General features: G+C 47.8%; 1 protein-coding gene across 1 annotated transcript in view; it reads right to left on the bottom strand.

Moving 5' to 3' along the window:
* The window catches only part of LOC144826333 (uncharacterized), a 74,620-nt gene extending 62,472 nt beyond the window's left edge, over positions 1-12,148 (bottom strand). The window contains exon 1 of the mRNA XM_078684673.1: positions 11,394-12,148. Within this exon, the coding sequence (XP_078540799.1) occupies positions 11,394-11,469 (76 nt within the window). The 5' untranslated portion in view covers positions 11,470-12,148. The remainder of the gene's footprint in view (positions 1-11,393) is intronic.
* Positions 12,149-16,022: the final 3,874 nt, after the last annotated feature.

The following is a 16,022-nucleotide window of genomic DNA, read 5'->3' as shown; positions in this document are numbered from 1 at the left end:
ATGATACCGGAGTGTGTGAGACTTTGGGGGCAGAGAACCACATCAGACCACAGTGTGTGAGACCACAGAGACACATATTCCCATGAGATCAGAGTGTGTAAGACTTCAGGGACACAGATCCACATGAGATCAGAATAATAATCCACATTTGTAAAGCGCACAATCACCCGTTAGGGTCTCTAGGCGCTGGGGGCAATCGGGAAGATTAAGCGAGCTATTGCTCAGAGTCACATGGTGCTGGGCTAATCTGCCGCCGGTGCCGGGGATCGAACCGTGATCCCCAGATTCCGGCGTCAGTCGCCCTGGCCGCGGCGCCACACCTCTAGAATGTGTGAGACTACAGGGGCGCATATTCCCAGGAGACCTGAGTGTGCGAGACTCTGGGGGAAGAGATCCACATGAGACCACAGTGTGTGAGACTTCAGGAACACATATTCCCATGAGACCAGAATGTGTGAGAGTACAGGGATACAGATCACCATGAGAGCAGAGTCTGTGAGGTGCGGGGCACAGATTCCATTAGATCTCAGTGGCTGCGAGACTGCAGGAACAAAGCTCTTAATGGGATCTCAGTGCATGAGATTTCCAGGGGTTGATAACAACACCAGATCACAGTGTGTGAGACTTCAGGGACACATATTCCCATGAGACCAAAGTGTGTGAGACTTTGTGGGCAGAGATCCACATGAGACCAGAATGTGTGAGACTTCAGGGACACATATTTCCAGGAGACCTGAGTGTGTGAGAATTTGGGGGCAGAGATTCACATGAGACCACAGCGTGTGAGACTTCAGGAACACATATTTCCATGAGACCAGAGTGTGTGAGACTAAAGGGACACAGATCCACATGAGACCAGAATGTGTGAGACTTTGGGGGCAGAGATCCACATGAGACCACAGTGTGTGAGACTTCAGGAACACATATTCCCATGAGACCACAGTGTGTGAGACTTCAGTGACACATATTCCCATGAGACCAGAGTGTGTGATACTTTGGGGGCAGAGATCCACATGAGACTACAGTGTGTGAGATTTTGGGGGCAGAGATCCACATGAGACTAGAATGTGTGAGAGTTCAGGGACACAGATCCCCATGAGAGCAGAGTCTGTGAGGTACGGGTCAGAGATTCCATTAGATCTCAGTGGCTGCGAGACTGCAGGAAAAAGATCTTAATGGGATCTCAGTGCATGAGATTTCCCGGGTTGAGAACCACACCAGATCACAGTGTGTGAGACTTCAGGGACACAAATTCCGATGAGACCGGAGTGTGTGAGACTTTGTGGGCAGGGATCCACACGAGATCGCAGTGTGTGAGACTTTGAGGGTAGAGATCCCATTAAGACATCAGTGCGTGAGACTGCCAGAGATATAGATCCTCGTGAGACATCAGTGCTTGAGACTGCAAGTGGCACAGATCCCCAGGACAGCCGGGGCATGGATGCCCATGAGATCTCAATGCATGTGAGATTGTTGGGACACCAACGAGACTGCGGTGTATGAGACTGCCAGAGATACAGAGGCTCGTGAGACTGCTTGTGTGAGACTGCAGGGGGCACAGATCTCCATGAGATCTCAGTACTTGAGACTGCAGGTGGGAACAGATTCACATGAGATCACAGTGTATTAGGCTGCAGAGGCATGAACCCAACGAGACCTCAGTGTGAGAGACTGGCAGAGGAACAAATCTCCAGGAGATCCTAGTATATGAGACAGCAGGGGTACACTGGATGCTTGTGAAACCTCAGTGTAGGAGACTGTAGGGTCACAACTCCTCATAATACGTCAGTGTATGAGATCATCAGGCACAGCTCCTCATGAGAACCCATTATATGAGATCATTGGGGCGCAGCTCCTCATGAGAACCCATTATATGAGATCATTGGGGCGCAGCTACTCATGAGACGACCATTATATGAGATTATTGGGCACAGCTCCACATGAGATCCCAGTATATGAGATCATTGGGGCACAGCTCCTCCTAAGACTCCAGTATATGAGATCATTGGAGTGCAGCTCCTCATGAGATCTCAGTATATGAGATCATTGGGGCACAGCTCCTCCTAAGACTCCAGTATATGAGATCATTGGAGTGCAGCTCCTCATGAGATCCCAGTATATGAGATCATTGGGGCACCTCAGTGTATGAGATCATCAGGTACAGTTCCTCACGAGACCCCAGTATATGAGATCATTGGGGCGCAGCTCCTCAAGAGACCTCAGTATAGTAGACTGAAGGTCACACTTCCTCATGAGACCCCAGTATATGAGATCATTGGGGAGCAGCTCCTCTTGAGACCCCCAGTATATGAGATCATTGGGGCGCAGCTCCTCATGAGACCCCATATATGAGATCATTGGGGCACAGCTCCTCATGAGAGCCCAGTATATGAGATCATTGGGGCGCAGCTCCTCCTGAGACCACGGTATATGAGATCATTGGGGTGCAGCTCCTCCTGAGACTCCAGTATATGAGATCATTGGGGTGCAGCTCCTCATGAGACCCCAGTATATGAGATCATTGGGGCGCAGATACTCATGAGACGACCAGTATATGAGATTATTGGGGCACCTCAGTGTATGAGATCATCAGGTACAGTTCCTCATGAGACCCCAGTATATCAGATCATTGGGGCGCAGCTACTCATGAGGCGACCAGTATATGAGATCATTGGGCACAGCTCCTCATGAGATTCCAGTATATGAGATCATTGGGGCGCAGCTCCTCATGAGACCCCATATATGAGATCATTGGGGTGCAGCTCCTCAAGAGACCTCGGTGTATTAAATCATAGGGGCGCAGCTTCTCAAGAGACCTTGTGTATGAAATCATAGGGGCACTGTTCGTCGCGAGACCTCGGTTTATAAAATCATAGGGGCACAGCTGTTCGCGAGACCTCAGTGTCTAAGATCATTGAGTCACAGATCTGTATGAGACCCCAGTGTTTGAGACTGCTAGGGGCACATACCCCCATAAGGACAATATCTCTCCTGTGACGTCAGTAGTGAGATCACACAGACATGAGTAATCGGACCCAGGCGCCCTGAAACCAAACCCTTTTAAAGTTCTTGAGAGAAAAAGGAGTGTCGGGTGAGAGACAGTGGAATGTGGTATTTCTGGTAGATTAAGGAGTTCGTCAACTGCCACACAACCACGAAAAGGTGTGACTAATGCACCTTTTTGACAGCAGTAATCCAAAGGTAGTTCAGAGAAGGTTGATTGTTGCGCACTGCACAGGAAATAAACTCACCAGGTCAGAATGTGCGCTATTTATCTCTTGACAACTACACAATGAAAGAAACAGAAATCTCCAGGCACGAACAATAGGGATGGTGCTGCATGGAAGAGGGTGGGCTCGTGGTTCCCCCTCTAGAGGAGGGAAGGGGCAGGGGTACCCCAGGCACACCAGAGGGGGTACAGCAGCATGTGGGAGTGTGGGACCTTACATCACACGTACGGTACTATCTTGGTCAGAGGGTGATGGGTCTGAGATCGTATTCACCAAGGGACCGGCGAGCCAGGCTCTGGCCATATCAGCAGCTCCGCGGAGGTGAGATGCCGAACGTGCCCCACACGATACCTTTATGTAATGCACGAGGGCCCATGAAAAATACCAGAATACCAGAAACCAGAGACCAGTCCCCCAAAAAATAGGTGGGGCCAGACTGGGCACCCCACAGCAGCCCTTGTAAATATTGTCAGACCAGCCCGCAAACGGTGCATCCCGAGTTCTTCATACGAGCATGAACACTACAAAGGGGAGCGTGGAGTAGGGGGTTCTTCCCCCAAGAAAATTAGGGGGGAAATGGTACATTCTACAACACATTTGTCATTACATGTTCAATTGTATTCGTTTTTAAAGCACAGTAAATGATGACTTTACAGTGCACCAGGATATAACAGTCCTAGTTGGGGCTCTTCAATGATTCCCTCACTATCGCTAACATGCCTCTCTCACATGTATTTAATTTGTTTTATAGCGCCTCTCATACTAGTGAAGGGTGTTCGAGCACTTTACATCACACACATACAGAGACAATGATTCATACCTGTGTAAATCAGTGTATAATAAATGTTACATAAGGCAAAGAGGACTTTAAGGTATAGGATTCACGTCATTCTAAAAGTGCTTGGTTTGGATAAGCACAAACTCAGAATCCAGAACATAACACAGTGGTTGGGGTTGACTTCAATAATAACAATTTATTTCTACCTAAATAAACCTTTTGTAGAAACATCAGGGTAATGAAACACTGGGAAAGAAACATAACGTTCTAACATCTACATTGCGGTTTGCATGCAGCTTATTGATGGCAGTTCATAGCTCACTGTGCTAGATTATGATTGTACTTTATGAACTGCACAGTAACAAAATAATCTGTGTGACAAAAGTAGTAACCCACTGATCGATACACATCCAACATGGTTCTGTGATCTGCATAGTACACGTTCCTTGCAGCAGGCATAATTACCCTCTGTGATACCTTTGATGAGTCAGAACTGCCACTGGACAAAGCTCCCATCTCTCTCCAGCAGGAAAATTAGTCACCAGCGTTAATTTGTCAATTTTATTGCTGCCCGAAAACGGCTAGATATACAAGAACTCTGCAGTGCTTTTAAAACGGCTGCACTGCTACAGGTCTGGCCCACACCCGTCCAGCCTCCAGGGAAAACGCCCGGTGCCAGGTATGGCCAGCCTGGCCTTTAGTGGAGGCAATGTGCACCAATGTCCTTTCATCATTAGAAGGGCTCTCACACCCTCCAACCCTGCTTTGCAGTCACAGGTGAGGTCATAACATAGCAATGTTTATTATCTGCAAGTACATACATACCTTACAGTGCATGTTTTCATGTATAAATCGCATACACGGATCTCGGAGGTTTATTATCATGTTTTGTTTTGATTGGGCCTTGAAAAGGCCGCCTCTTTGTGCTTTATAAAAATAAACTAATTATTATCCCAAATGGAAATGTGAAAAAAATATTTATTTTACCTAGCGTAAGTAACAAACACGTTTTCCACGTAATGACCAGCTGACCCAAATGAATGAGTCGAGGGGTCACACATGGTTGGTGCATTTAGAGGGGCAGGTGTCAATAAGTAAAGTTGTCGGGTTAAAACTCTGAGAATTGAGGAATGGCTTTCTATTGCAGCCTTATATGTCGCCCCACCTCAGTCAGGCTGATCACGCTCACTACTTGTCTGTCTGAAAGACACTGGTCCCTACAAGAGTCTCGCGCACGTTCAGCCAGTAAACACTGTGGAATTTCTTGGCCCAACCCTTGGGCACTTATTATAAATTATTGGTGCCGCCTGAGCCACACAAGCGCATATATCCTGTCACCCATGATGGGGACCTGCACGTCCCATGACCCCATTGGCTGGCACAGTCACAGGGAAGCTTACCAACTTCAGGGAAGTTTCAGCAATAGTTAATATTCAGCACTGATATAAGGAATTTTAGATCCACGGTATAATGATATTTTGCCTTTGGTCGCTCTGGAACTCTGTGCTCACCTTTGTTTAGAAAGTACCTTCACTCAAAATCTTCAGAGCATAATTAAAAGACATTATAAGTAAGGGGTCTGCTCACTGTGCTATGAAATCTACCTGCCTTTTTAAATGTTACCTCAAGGACCGGCAGGAGCCACCAACCACCTGTATAGCTATTCTCGCCTCTCCATCCCCGTCAGTGCTTAATTTGTAAAATATGAAGTGCAGGTGCTCAAATTGGTGTGGGAGGCCACACCCACTTCCTCACCGCCACCGACTTCCACCTCTGGCTCCACCCACTTACTCTATTGTCCCCCACCCACATCTCCTTAATGCACCCTCTCACATGCATTTCTACATGCAGCTCTTGGTGACAGTTAGGCGTAGTAGCTCAATAGTCTATATTAGTATTTTAACTTATTAACTGCAAGTAATAAAAGGATCTCCCCCACAAAATCAGTATCCCACTGAACTTTTTGTTACATGCGCATTGTGATCTGCATGGTGCAAGTGCTTTGAAGCATATCCACATTCTGCGCTACCTGATGAGTCAAAAGTAAACTTCTACTAGACAAAGCTCGATTCTCTGTTCATCAGATCCATTAATCACCAGTTATGCTGAAATTTTTATTTTTGCCAGAAATTTGCTGGCGGCAAGGAACACTGTAGCAGGTGCTTTTAACTCCATCATATATTTGAAAAAATGGCACCCCCAACTCCCCTGCCCCTTGCCCCCAAAGTTAACACCCAGTGCTGCGGTGATAGTCACTCTGCCCTACAGCTGGCCCTGTGCAGGCATGTGTAAGGGGTCTGTTGCAAATATTCACTGAGCCATGTGCACACAGTGTGGAGAAAAAGACAGATCTAAATTATTTCTGGAGAGATGGAGGAATTCCGAACCTGCCATCGTTCTCTGGCTCATCACAGATGAAAATTGCAGATTCTAGATATTTTAATAAGATCCAGTGATAGAGTAACATAAGGAAGGGGAACATAACAGCCAAACTCCCTCTTAGGATACTACCCTCTTCTGTGCTGCCATTTGACTGTCTTGCGGGTTCTTCACAGCATGGCATATCACATCAGTGAATGAAACAGCTTCGTAAGAATTGTCCAAGGGTGAATCACTGCCTCTAATTAAATTTCAGCTGATAGTGAGGTAATGGTACATAAAATTGTGTGCACTGCTGCACAATGCAGTGCCATTTGCACTTTCTTGTCACATAATTGAATCAACGCTGTGCTGCATGAATTGGCTGTACTGCTGCCGACAAGATGTTCTTTGGCGCATGATGAGGGTAACAACCTCACAGGGCTGTGCTGCTTCCAGCAGCTTGATGTCAAACCTGTGTGTACCCCTGTCCCACCACAGCAATGCCCCCCACCCTTCAACCACTCACGGCTGCACGTGAGGCTGCTGAATGCCGATCCCTTTCCCTTCTGCTCTGACTCTAGTCCCACGAAGTGCCCCGTGGGCGGGTGGGGAGGGAGTTAGTGTGTCTTCTTAATCTTGCCCATGCTTGCCCCGGGAAGGACGGATTGCTACAGATAGCCCCTGTCGCCCCCCATGACAGAGGTTGTTTTCATAGGGGCGCCCCACAAGGCAGCTCCCGCCCCTCATTAACCTGTCTCCTTCAAGCTGTGGCAGCCAGCAGCCCTCGCCAGCAGTGGTGCAGCGACATTGAATAGTCCTTAAAGGAAGTGGGGAAGGTGCCCAATAGTAAAATACAACCATATATACAGAGAAATACCCTCCTTCATTCTTGAACCTGGGTGCCTGCACCTGTTGCACTAATGAGCAGTAGCGTGGCCAGTGCGTCAAGGACCCTCGTGCAAGGATGAAAATGGGGGCCCTGGCTGCAGTTGAATTATACGGCACAGCAATAACCATGGCTCAAGTAGGCCCCTCGGGCCTCTGTGTCCCGATGCCACTACACTTGCTGCCCCTGCTAATGAGAGCTACGTCTCTGCTCTCCGGACTCTCGGTGCTCAGGTGGGAGTTGGGCGGCTGTGGGTGAACAGAGCCCTATATCAGACATAGGGCGGCTGTATGAGACCAGAGCCCGGACTGCAGTCACTGGCGTGGCGCGACGCCTTTGCTGGAATGGAGGCCGAAGCCCAGCCTTGCAGCCGGGAGGTTATGAGAGGGCAGAGCCTTGACTTCAAACAACGGCCAGGCGTCTAAGAGACACCAGAGGCCGTCACTAGACACCGGGCTGTGCGATGGGGCAGGTTGGTTACAGGCAGTTTGTGTGTGTGCCTCATGATAAGGAGGGAAGCTGTGGTGAGGCATTTAATTTTAGAAAGTTTGCGGCGCGGCAGGCGCGCACACTGTCACTGCTTTTCCCCACACAAATGCGAATATCATTTAAAAAAAGTTTAAAACCGTGAGCATGACCCACGTTGCCGTGTGCTCTTACAGAAAAAAGTCATGGTATTTATTTATTTATGCGATTTTATATAGCGCGAACTTTACCCTAAGGTGTCAGAGCGCTTTACATAAGAGCCAGTTGAGAACATAAGGACTTAGGATGACATGCGTTACATAAAGGATACAAACAGAAAAAAATTGCAAATGTACAAGATGTAAAGTCACACAAGGAGGAGATACAAATGGATATACTCTAAGAGTCACATAGGAATGGTACATAATACAAAGGTCTACTGCATATACTAGTGATTAGAGTTATCTCTATATACATAGGGAAGGGATATGACTGGATATACTCTAAGAGTCACATAGGAATGGTAGATAGTATATAGGTCTACTACATATACTAGTGATTAGAGTTATCTCTATATACATAGGGAAGGGATATGAATGGATATACTCTAAGAGTCACATAGGAATGGTAGATAGTACGAAGGTCTACCGCATATACTAGTGATTCGAGTTATCTCTATATACATAAGGAAGGGCTACGAACGGATATACTCTAAGAGTCATGTAGGGGTGGTAGAGAGTACACAGAAAAGGGAAGAAACATTTGAGGATCGTCAAGGGGGAAACGAGGGAGAAGGGTACAAGACGATGGAATGGACAAGATGGCGGGTCGGGGTCCAGAGAAAAACGGCCGAGAGCAGCAGTAAAATGTCGACCAGGATAAAAGAAAAGGTAAAGAAGTCCATGAGAGTCTGTGGTCTATGATTGCAAATGTGAGCCAGGGAACCAAACTTAGATAGAAATAAGTTCCAGTAAAAACCAAAACAATCCAGTGGCAAAAGGATCCTCGGGTCTTCGCAGTGTATCGGTGACCGGACTCAACCACGGGCAGCAGGCGCCCGACAGGGGTCGTGGATCTGATCAGGAGTCCTGTGCCATACAATAGCAATCACTGGTGTTGCGGGGCGCGAGGGCCAGGGTCCCCCAAAGCACGGCCCACCCCTCGGAGGTTGCTCTACCGAAGGATGTTCGGGGCTGAAGGCAGGTCAGGCAGGTATTGCTGGGCCCTGTAAAGAACACAGTCCCAATCTGGGGGACAACCAGGAATCAGGCGAGGAAATCAAATAGGGAGACCACAGGAAGCCCAGGCAGGTTAAGAGCAGGCCCCGCGTGTCGCCAATCTTCACTCTGTGGTCACTGGCGGCCGCCATCTTAGGTCCAGGCAAGTTGCAAGGAGGGTGGTGCGAGGGGGAGCTGTAAGCGAGTGGTAATGTTTACGCTCCCTTAATTTACACTATCAGTGTGCTACAAAATCAATACTTACTGGCATAACATTGCCTTTAATTAATCCAAAACGTGAGGCCTGCTGCAGCTTCAAGAGTCCCAAGTCTGAGTCCTTAACACTGCTTGCTTTGATCAACTGAGCTGCGGCTGCGCAGTATGCTGGGGCGGGGAAAAGTGTAGACATAGTCTGCAATGGTCCAAGTCAGGACACCTGACTTGACGATTCAATGCCATTCGCCAATAAGGGACGGGCTAATTTTGTTTTGCAAGCGTGAGTGTTCATATGTAACGCACTAGAGCTGCACTATTATGTTTGCGGGACATGTCACCAGGCTGTTACGCTGAGGCAGGGACCCACGCAGTTTCTGGTGGTGTGTGTCTGTGTCTCATGTTAAGGAGGGCAGCCTCGGCGCAGCATCGAATTTTTAAAAGTTTGCACACAGGTGAGAAACGTCAGGGTGTTTGTTGTCACGAGTAGGAAGGTATTTCATAGACCCGGCCCTGAGTAATAAGTTCCGGTGCTAAGCACCGGAAAGCTCCGGCACAAATTAAGCACTGATCCCCCTCCACCGTAATACCTGCCTTCCTTTCTAAGACTGCACTTCGACTGAGAGATTTCCCAAGCAGTTGTAGATCCGGCTATTTTAATTTTGTCAGGCCGGCCTCGGTCTGTTGTGCTAGCGCTTTTGAAGACCTTTCGGGCATGTTTTATAAGTCTCAATAACATAATATCACCTCTCCTATCACGCATTGTTGGTATTTACCTGTTTTATATACAGAGGCAGTGAAATTATGTGATTCTGGGGCCACTTCAGTTCCACTAATTTGAACCTTGCTGCACTTGCCACATAATACAGCTGCTGCATATTTGTTTCCTCCCCTGCAGCATATTCCCATTAGTTCCAGGTATACCCTCTTGACCTTAGCACAGGAAATTTCTGCCCGGGCGTTGGCCAGATCCTGTGCCGCTTGGTTTGTGCCGAGAGCCTAGCCTGCTGCTGTAGAGAGAGACAGGGGGCATTATTGCCCACTTGTGGCCTGCCCTATCATGAAGCATGTGACTTCCCACACTCGGATATGGCAATGAATACCGCATTACGCTCTGCTCATTTGCATATTAAACTATACTGATATACTACCCAAATAACTGAATAACATATCCTTCATATTTTTTTTACTTTTTACTATACTAATTTACAACAGTGGTCCTTTGTGGGTTCCGGAGTGGTGTGCTGATCACCAGAAAAGTGATTCGACACCCATCAGGGGTTACAAGTGCTATATGAATGTAAATCTTTCTTCCCCTTTTATCCCTCCGCTATTCTTCTCACTCCAAGTAACTGACTAATATCCACCACTGAAATTACTACATATTTCACCATATTAAATCACCACTAATCCTTTGTAGGCTTCCTGATTAGCGTGCGTCAACAAGCGCTATATATATACAAACCTTTGTCCTCCTCTATCCTTCTGCCATCATTCAAAATCCAAATAACTGACTAACCTATCCACCACTTAAAATGTACTTGCATGTTTCACTATACTAATTCAACACTAATCATCTATGGGTCCCGGAGTAGTGTGCTACTCGCAGTAAAAGCGCTTCGACGCCTCGTCAGAGGTAGTAAGCGCTATATAAATGCAATTACAATACAATACAATATATGCCATGTATACACACGCCAATGTCTATATAGATTCAAATTTGCAATCTACAGTTTAACTTTACATGTGAAGTGTGGCGGGATTATTAAGACAGATGTACCGACAGAAAGACAAACTGCATTCATCTAGCTGTGTAGATAGATAGATAGATAGATAGATGAATGTATAAATGGTGGGCTGATGTAAAGATAGAAGGATGAACAGATTGTAGATAACTGTACATATGGGTATGAATATAAATAGATATTTGGACAGTCGACATATTAGTGATTATAAAGTAGATAATTCAAATATAGAAGGTCACAGAGGTATGCAAATATGCAGAAACCGATGGCCAGACGGACAGAATGATAGATAAACGAATACCCTTAAAGTGATGATAGGATAGGACATTCTGGAACAGAGGAGCAATATAGCTTGAGACCAAGTTATTGTGGGCCAGATGTGTGCAAGGGTCTCGCCCACTGTGTGTCTATTGGGAACAGCGTCCGTAGATATGGCCTCGGCAGCCAGAAGTCCTTCTGCTCACGGGGCCCCGCCGACCTGCAGCGGAGCGGACTTACCTTCACAGTAGTCCGGGCACGGGACAGCCACTGACGAGGCCGCGAGGGTCAGCAGGGCTCCCAGGAGCACGAGCATGCTGCGGGACTGGAGGATGCCCTCAGGAGTCCTGAGATGGGCCTTAGACAGGTGCAGAGCAGGTGCCGAGGTCCTGAGATGGCCCTTAGACAGGTGCAGAGCAGGAGCCGGGGTCCTGAGATGGTCCTAAGACGGGACAGAGCAGGAGCCTTGGTCCTGAGAAGGGCCTTGACAGGTGCAGAGCAGGTGCCTCGGTCCTGAGGGATGGGCCTTAGACAGGTGCAGAACAGGTGCCTCGGTCCTGAGGGATGGGCCTAAGACAGGTGCAGAACAGGTGCCTCGGTCCTGAGATGGGCCGTGGACAGTGCAGAACAGGTGCAGGGGCCCCAAGAGGGGCTTTGGACAGGTGCAGAGTAGGTGCAGGGGCCCCAAGAGGGGCTTTGGACAGGTGCAGAGCAGGTGCAGGAGTCCTGAGATGGTTCTTAGACAGGTGCAGAACAGGTGCCTCGGTCCTGAGATGGGCCTTGGACAGGTGCAGAACAGGTGCCTCGGTCCTGAGGTGGGACTTAGACAGGGGCAGAGCAGGTCCCTCGGTCCAGGGATGGTTCTTATGCAGGTGCAGAACAGGTGGCTGCCGGGCTCTTCGACAGTGCAGGTCAGGTGGCGGACAGCTATCGATGGGGCTCGGTCGCTCTCTTACTCGGTGCCGCTCGCGCTCTGCCTCCGAGCTCCCCACCTTAAAGAGGTCGGGGCGATGTGGGCTGGGGTTCGGCTGGGGCTGTGGGTGGGGCGCAGGTTCAGGCATGCCTGCGTGACGTGACGTCAGAGGGTGCTCCCTAGGGCAGGGCAGAGCACGCAGGCACAGACACGGCCTGGGGCCTCGGGGCACGTCAGAGCAGAGATCTCTCTACACCTCAGACTGGGTGAAAAGCTGAAGCGCTCCTCTTGGTCTATCTTTAGTACGCGTGTATGAGTCAATCGGAGACACTGGAAGTCAGTGCTTCGGGCACCAGAGATGGAATGTAGTCACGTACCATAACGTGAGCATTTATAATGACTGTACATTTACTCCCAGTGCATAGCGCCTCGGAATAGACACGTCACGGAGTTGCAAGAGCCGGCAGGCGTGTAAAATGCTTGTAAGTAGGAGCAAGGTCAGCTCTCGACCACGTGTATAGCGCTTCATACCCCTCTTGAAGACCCAAGCACTGAAGTAGCGGTTATTATCCTTCTCTCGTCTACAGACCCCCTATGAATCAAGAGGAGGGGTACCGCCACCGTAGCAAGTTTTAGCATTTGAATCTGAAAACAATACACAAAAGTACAGACAAAAGTGTACAGCAAAGAACTACAAAATTTATGATTTTTTTTAAATTCACCAACAGAAACGTAGGCATACATCGAAATTATTTCAATGGGGGGGTTGGAACTTTTTACATTTAGTTTTATTTTTAAAAAGCTAGGTGCTTAAAAGTCAAAGCAATCTGTTGGACGCTACCATATCACCTTGTCTTGTCGTTGTAAATGCATGATTTATTTTTGTCGCCATCTGCTCGTGCTTCAGTTGAGATCCCCAATCATCTGCACTAGGGGGCATATTATCAACAACTAGCGATAATTATCGCTAAATAAGATTAGCGTCATTTTTTTTATCGCCGCGCATCGCCGGATTTTATCGAAGAGATAATGTGCTATCAGCAACGTTTATAATCAAAGCGATAAAATATCCGGCGATAGCGGCGAAATGCGTGAATATCACTGCAAATTAAGCGATATTCAGGCATTATCACTAATTGGGACTTAGCCTGAATATTCACCTCCCATTGGATATACAGGCTAAGAAGTGGTCTGAGCAGGCGTTAGGATTTGGCGATATTCGTGCCTAGCACGAATATTTTAATCGCTATGCCTGTGTTGATAATAGGCGATAGCGAAGTTAGCGACTGCTTTCAGTCGCTCATAGGTTGGGTGCGCACACTTTGCATGTCATTAGCGATAAATATCGCTGACATGCAAAGCGGGCCCCAAATTGCTCGCTATCGCCTAAAAGCAGTCGCTAACTGATGTTAGCGACAGCTTGCTAATACGGCGTTAAACTTAACGCCGATTTGCGGCCTAACTGGCCACAAAAGCGGCGATAATTTCATGTCGCCTGCCTTCGTAATATGCCCCCAAGTTCCCTTTGTATAATTGGGCTGCTTCCACGATCAAGTTCATCATATCAATTACATTTTTAGCCTCTAATTTATATATCTTTTAAAAAATGAATTTTTCAATTGTGCTTTTTAATGTATATACATATATTATTAGTCTATGAATAATTAGTAGTGTGTGTATACAAAACGAGGGAGGGTGATACAATTTGATCAGGAGGGCAGAAGTACCACTCAAGGGGAGTGGAAGGTCCAGCCACAGTCCCTGACCTAAGAGAGTATGTATAAATAAAGATGGACAAGGCTGTTCCTGGTAAGTGTTAGTGTGCTGGTCACAAGGAAGTGGGGACCTGGTGGTTGACGTGTGCAAGCCTACCACTGGGTATCCATTATGTTGGATATAGTTGCCTCACACACCCTTGCAGGTGTCAAGCTTCATCATAGGCAGTGCTCCTCGTCGGGTAGGCGGTGCAATCCCCGACGGGCACACCTCAAAGAGGGGCTCTTTGGCGGAGATCTTTTTATCCAACTGCCTGTGGGTGAAGTGCAGGTGTGGGGCCAAGGGGTTGTAGACAGAACAGTGAATTAAAATGAAGCAAAGGTTACCAGAAACAACTTTATTCGGGCGGTCCCTTGCTTCAATTAAAAAATGGAAGCTAGTCTGGGTTTGCTAAGAAATTAATGTTTCCTGGCTCTAGACTAGACTAAGAAGTGTAAAAATCGGTCAACATGTTTCTCGCTTTGGTACATTGACACGCGATTCATCAGGACCTATATGGCGGAGTCTACAAACAATCAAGCCTATGTCAGTATCATATGCTCATTACCGGTTATGAGAATGTAGTACCTCTGTTGCACTGTTCCTTGCCTAGAGTGGGGAACAAAAGAGGCAGTTTAAAGGGCATATGCGGTGTAGTACCCACAATTCTAGTGACCAAGTGCACACAACGTGACATGCTAAAATGTGAGTTGCACTAGCATGTGTGAGGGAACAGGTGAGTGCTCAACACAATGAGTAGAACGAGAAACATGCTCTTGTGGAATCGCACGCTTGGAATCAAAGCGAGCAGTGAAAACATAGGTACACATATATGGAAATAAATAAAAACAATAAAAACAATGTAGCAGCATTCCGGTGTTCCCAAATGGGGACCCCAACTCACCTAAGGGTCAAGATTTATATGCAACATCAATGCCCGGCGGGTCGTACATCAGGGATGAGGACTCTGTGTCTAAGGCTAAACATATGGGAGATAAAGTGGGGTTGAGGTAGAAAGTACGTGACAAATCGTAATATCCTCCCCTCTGTAGTGTTTCATAGCTCTTGTTCTGGTAGGGTGGGGTGTGGGTCAGGTAGGTGTAGTGAGGGCCCCTTGAATGTATTTGAGACCTCCTTCCCTTTTCAAGTATTCCATATTTGTTGGTCTCGTAGCGGGTGCTGGGGGGAGAGTGTGGGCAGTAGGCGAGGGGGCTGGCAAAGGAGAATGCAGGCTTGATGGTCGTCTTAGAAGCCCATTCTTTATGCCGATCATGTGAAGAGGTTTGGTTTACTCTTAATGTGGTTTGCGCTTAATGTGCGGGTGAGAGAGAGAATGGCCGCACACCTGGTGCCCAAGTGTGTTACACAATTTGGGTAGCATTAGTTATGATTAAAGAATGGTCGTTATGGACCGGGGTGTGCTTGTTATATGAAAGCCATTGATAGCGGGTCCCCGGCAATAGTTCACCCGGATGCGACCAAAGGTGCCAACCAATTCTGCCATATGCTTTTCAGAGCCCTAGTATAGCGCATTAACCCGCTGTTTCTCATGGTCCGCGTCTCCACGAGCCGGCGCCTTGCCAGTTAAAAGGGGGCAACAGTGAGGTTCGCGGTTACCAGGCGCGTAGGGCGCCATGCCTAACCTCGTCCAGGGTGGGAGCACTCACCTCAAGTCTCCTGTGTCCGCGACATTTGTCCTACCAGCTCCTCCGGGATCGGGTAGATGCGGTCGGACGTACTCAGCCTCCATTATATTGTGTCCCAGGCGTGGCCATACCGGTGAAAGTCACGGGGCCTGCATGTCACGTGGTTATTATTGAAAGAGTGGCGGCCATCTTGTGATGGTCTATTGGAGCGACCAGGGATTTGCGCCACACATGAGGAAGGTTGTTCGATATCATTCTAATGATGCCAAATCGTGCGGGATTAATAATAAATCAAATTAAATCAAGTGAAGGCTTCTTGCCAGTTTATTACATTGCTTGATTGGCGCTAAATCAAATACCTTATTCTGGAGACCACCTCTTTATGGAATAGGCGCCCTACCCAAGTGAACGAGAGAGATGTCTCAACTATGGGTCTAGGTTGGTTAAAGGGTGAAATATGCCGACCCCTGGAGTCTCACTGGTGCTGCCGGTCGTGGTCAGGCAGGTCATGTGGTTTGGGCGGTTCGAGTGGTGGCCATTTTGTAGTGGTTATGG

The sequence above is a fragment of the Lissotriton helveticus genome, chromosome 3_2 (genome assembly GCF_964261635.1).
Source record: "Lissotriton helveticus chromosome 3_2, aLisHel1.1, whole genome shotgun sequence".
NCBI classification, from domain to species: domain Eukaryota; kingdom Metazoa; phylum Chordata; class Amphibia; order Caudata; family Salamandridae; genus Lissotriton; species Lissotriton helveticus.
The sequence above is the reverse complement of the archived record's forward strand: the minus strand, read 5'-3'. Positions and strand labels throughout refer to the sequence as shown.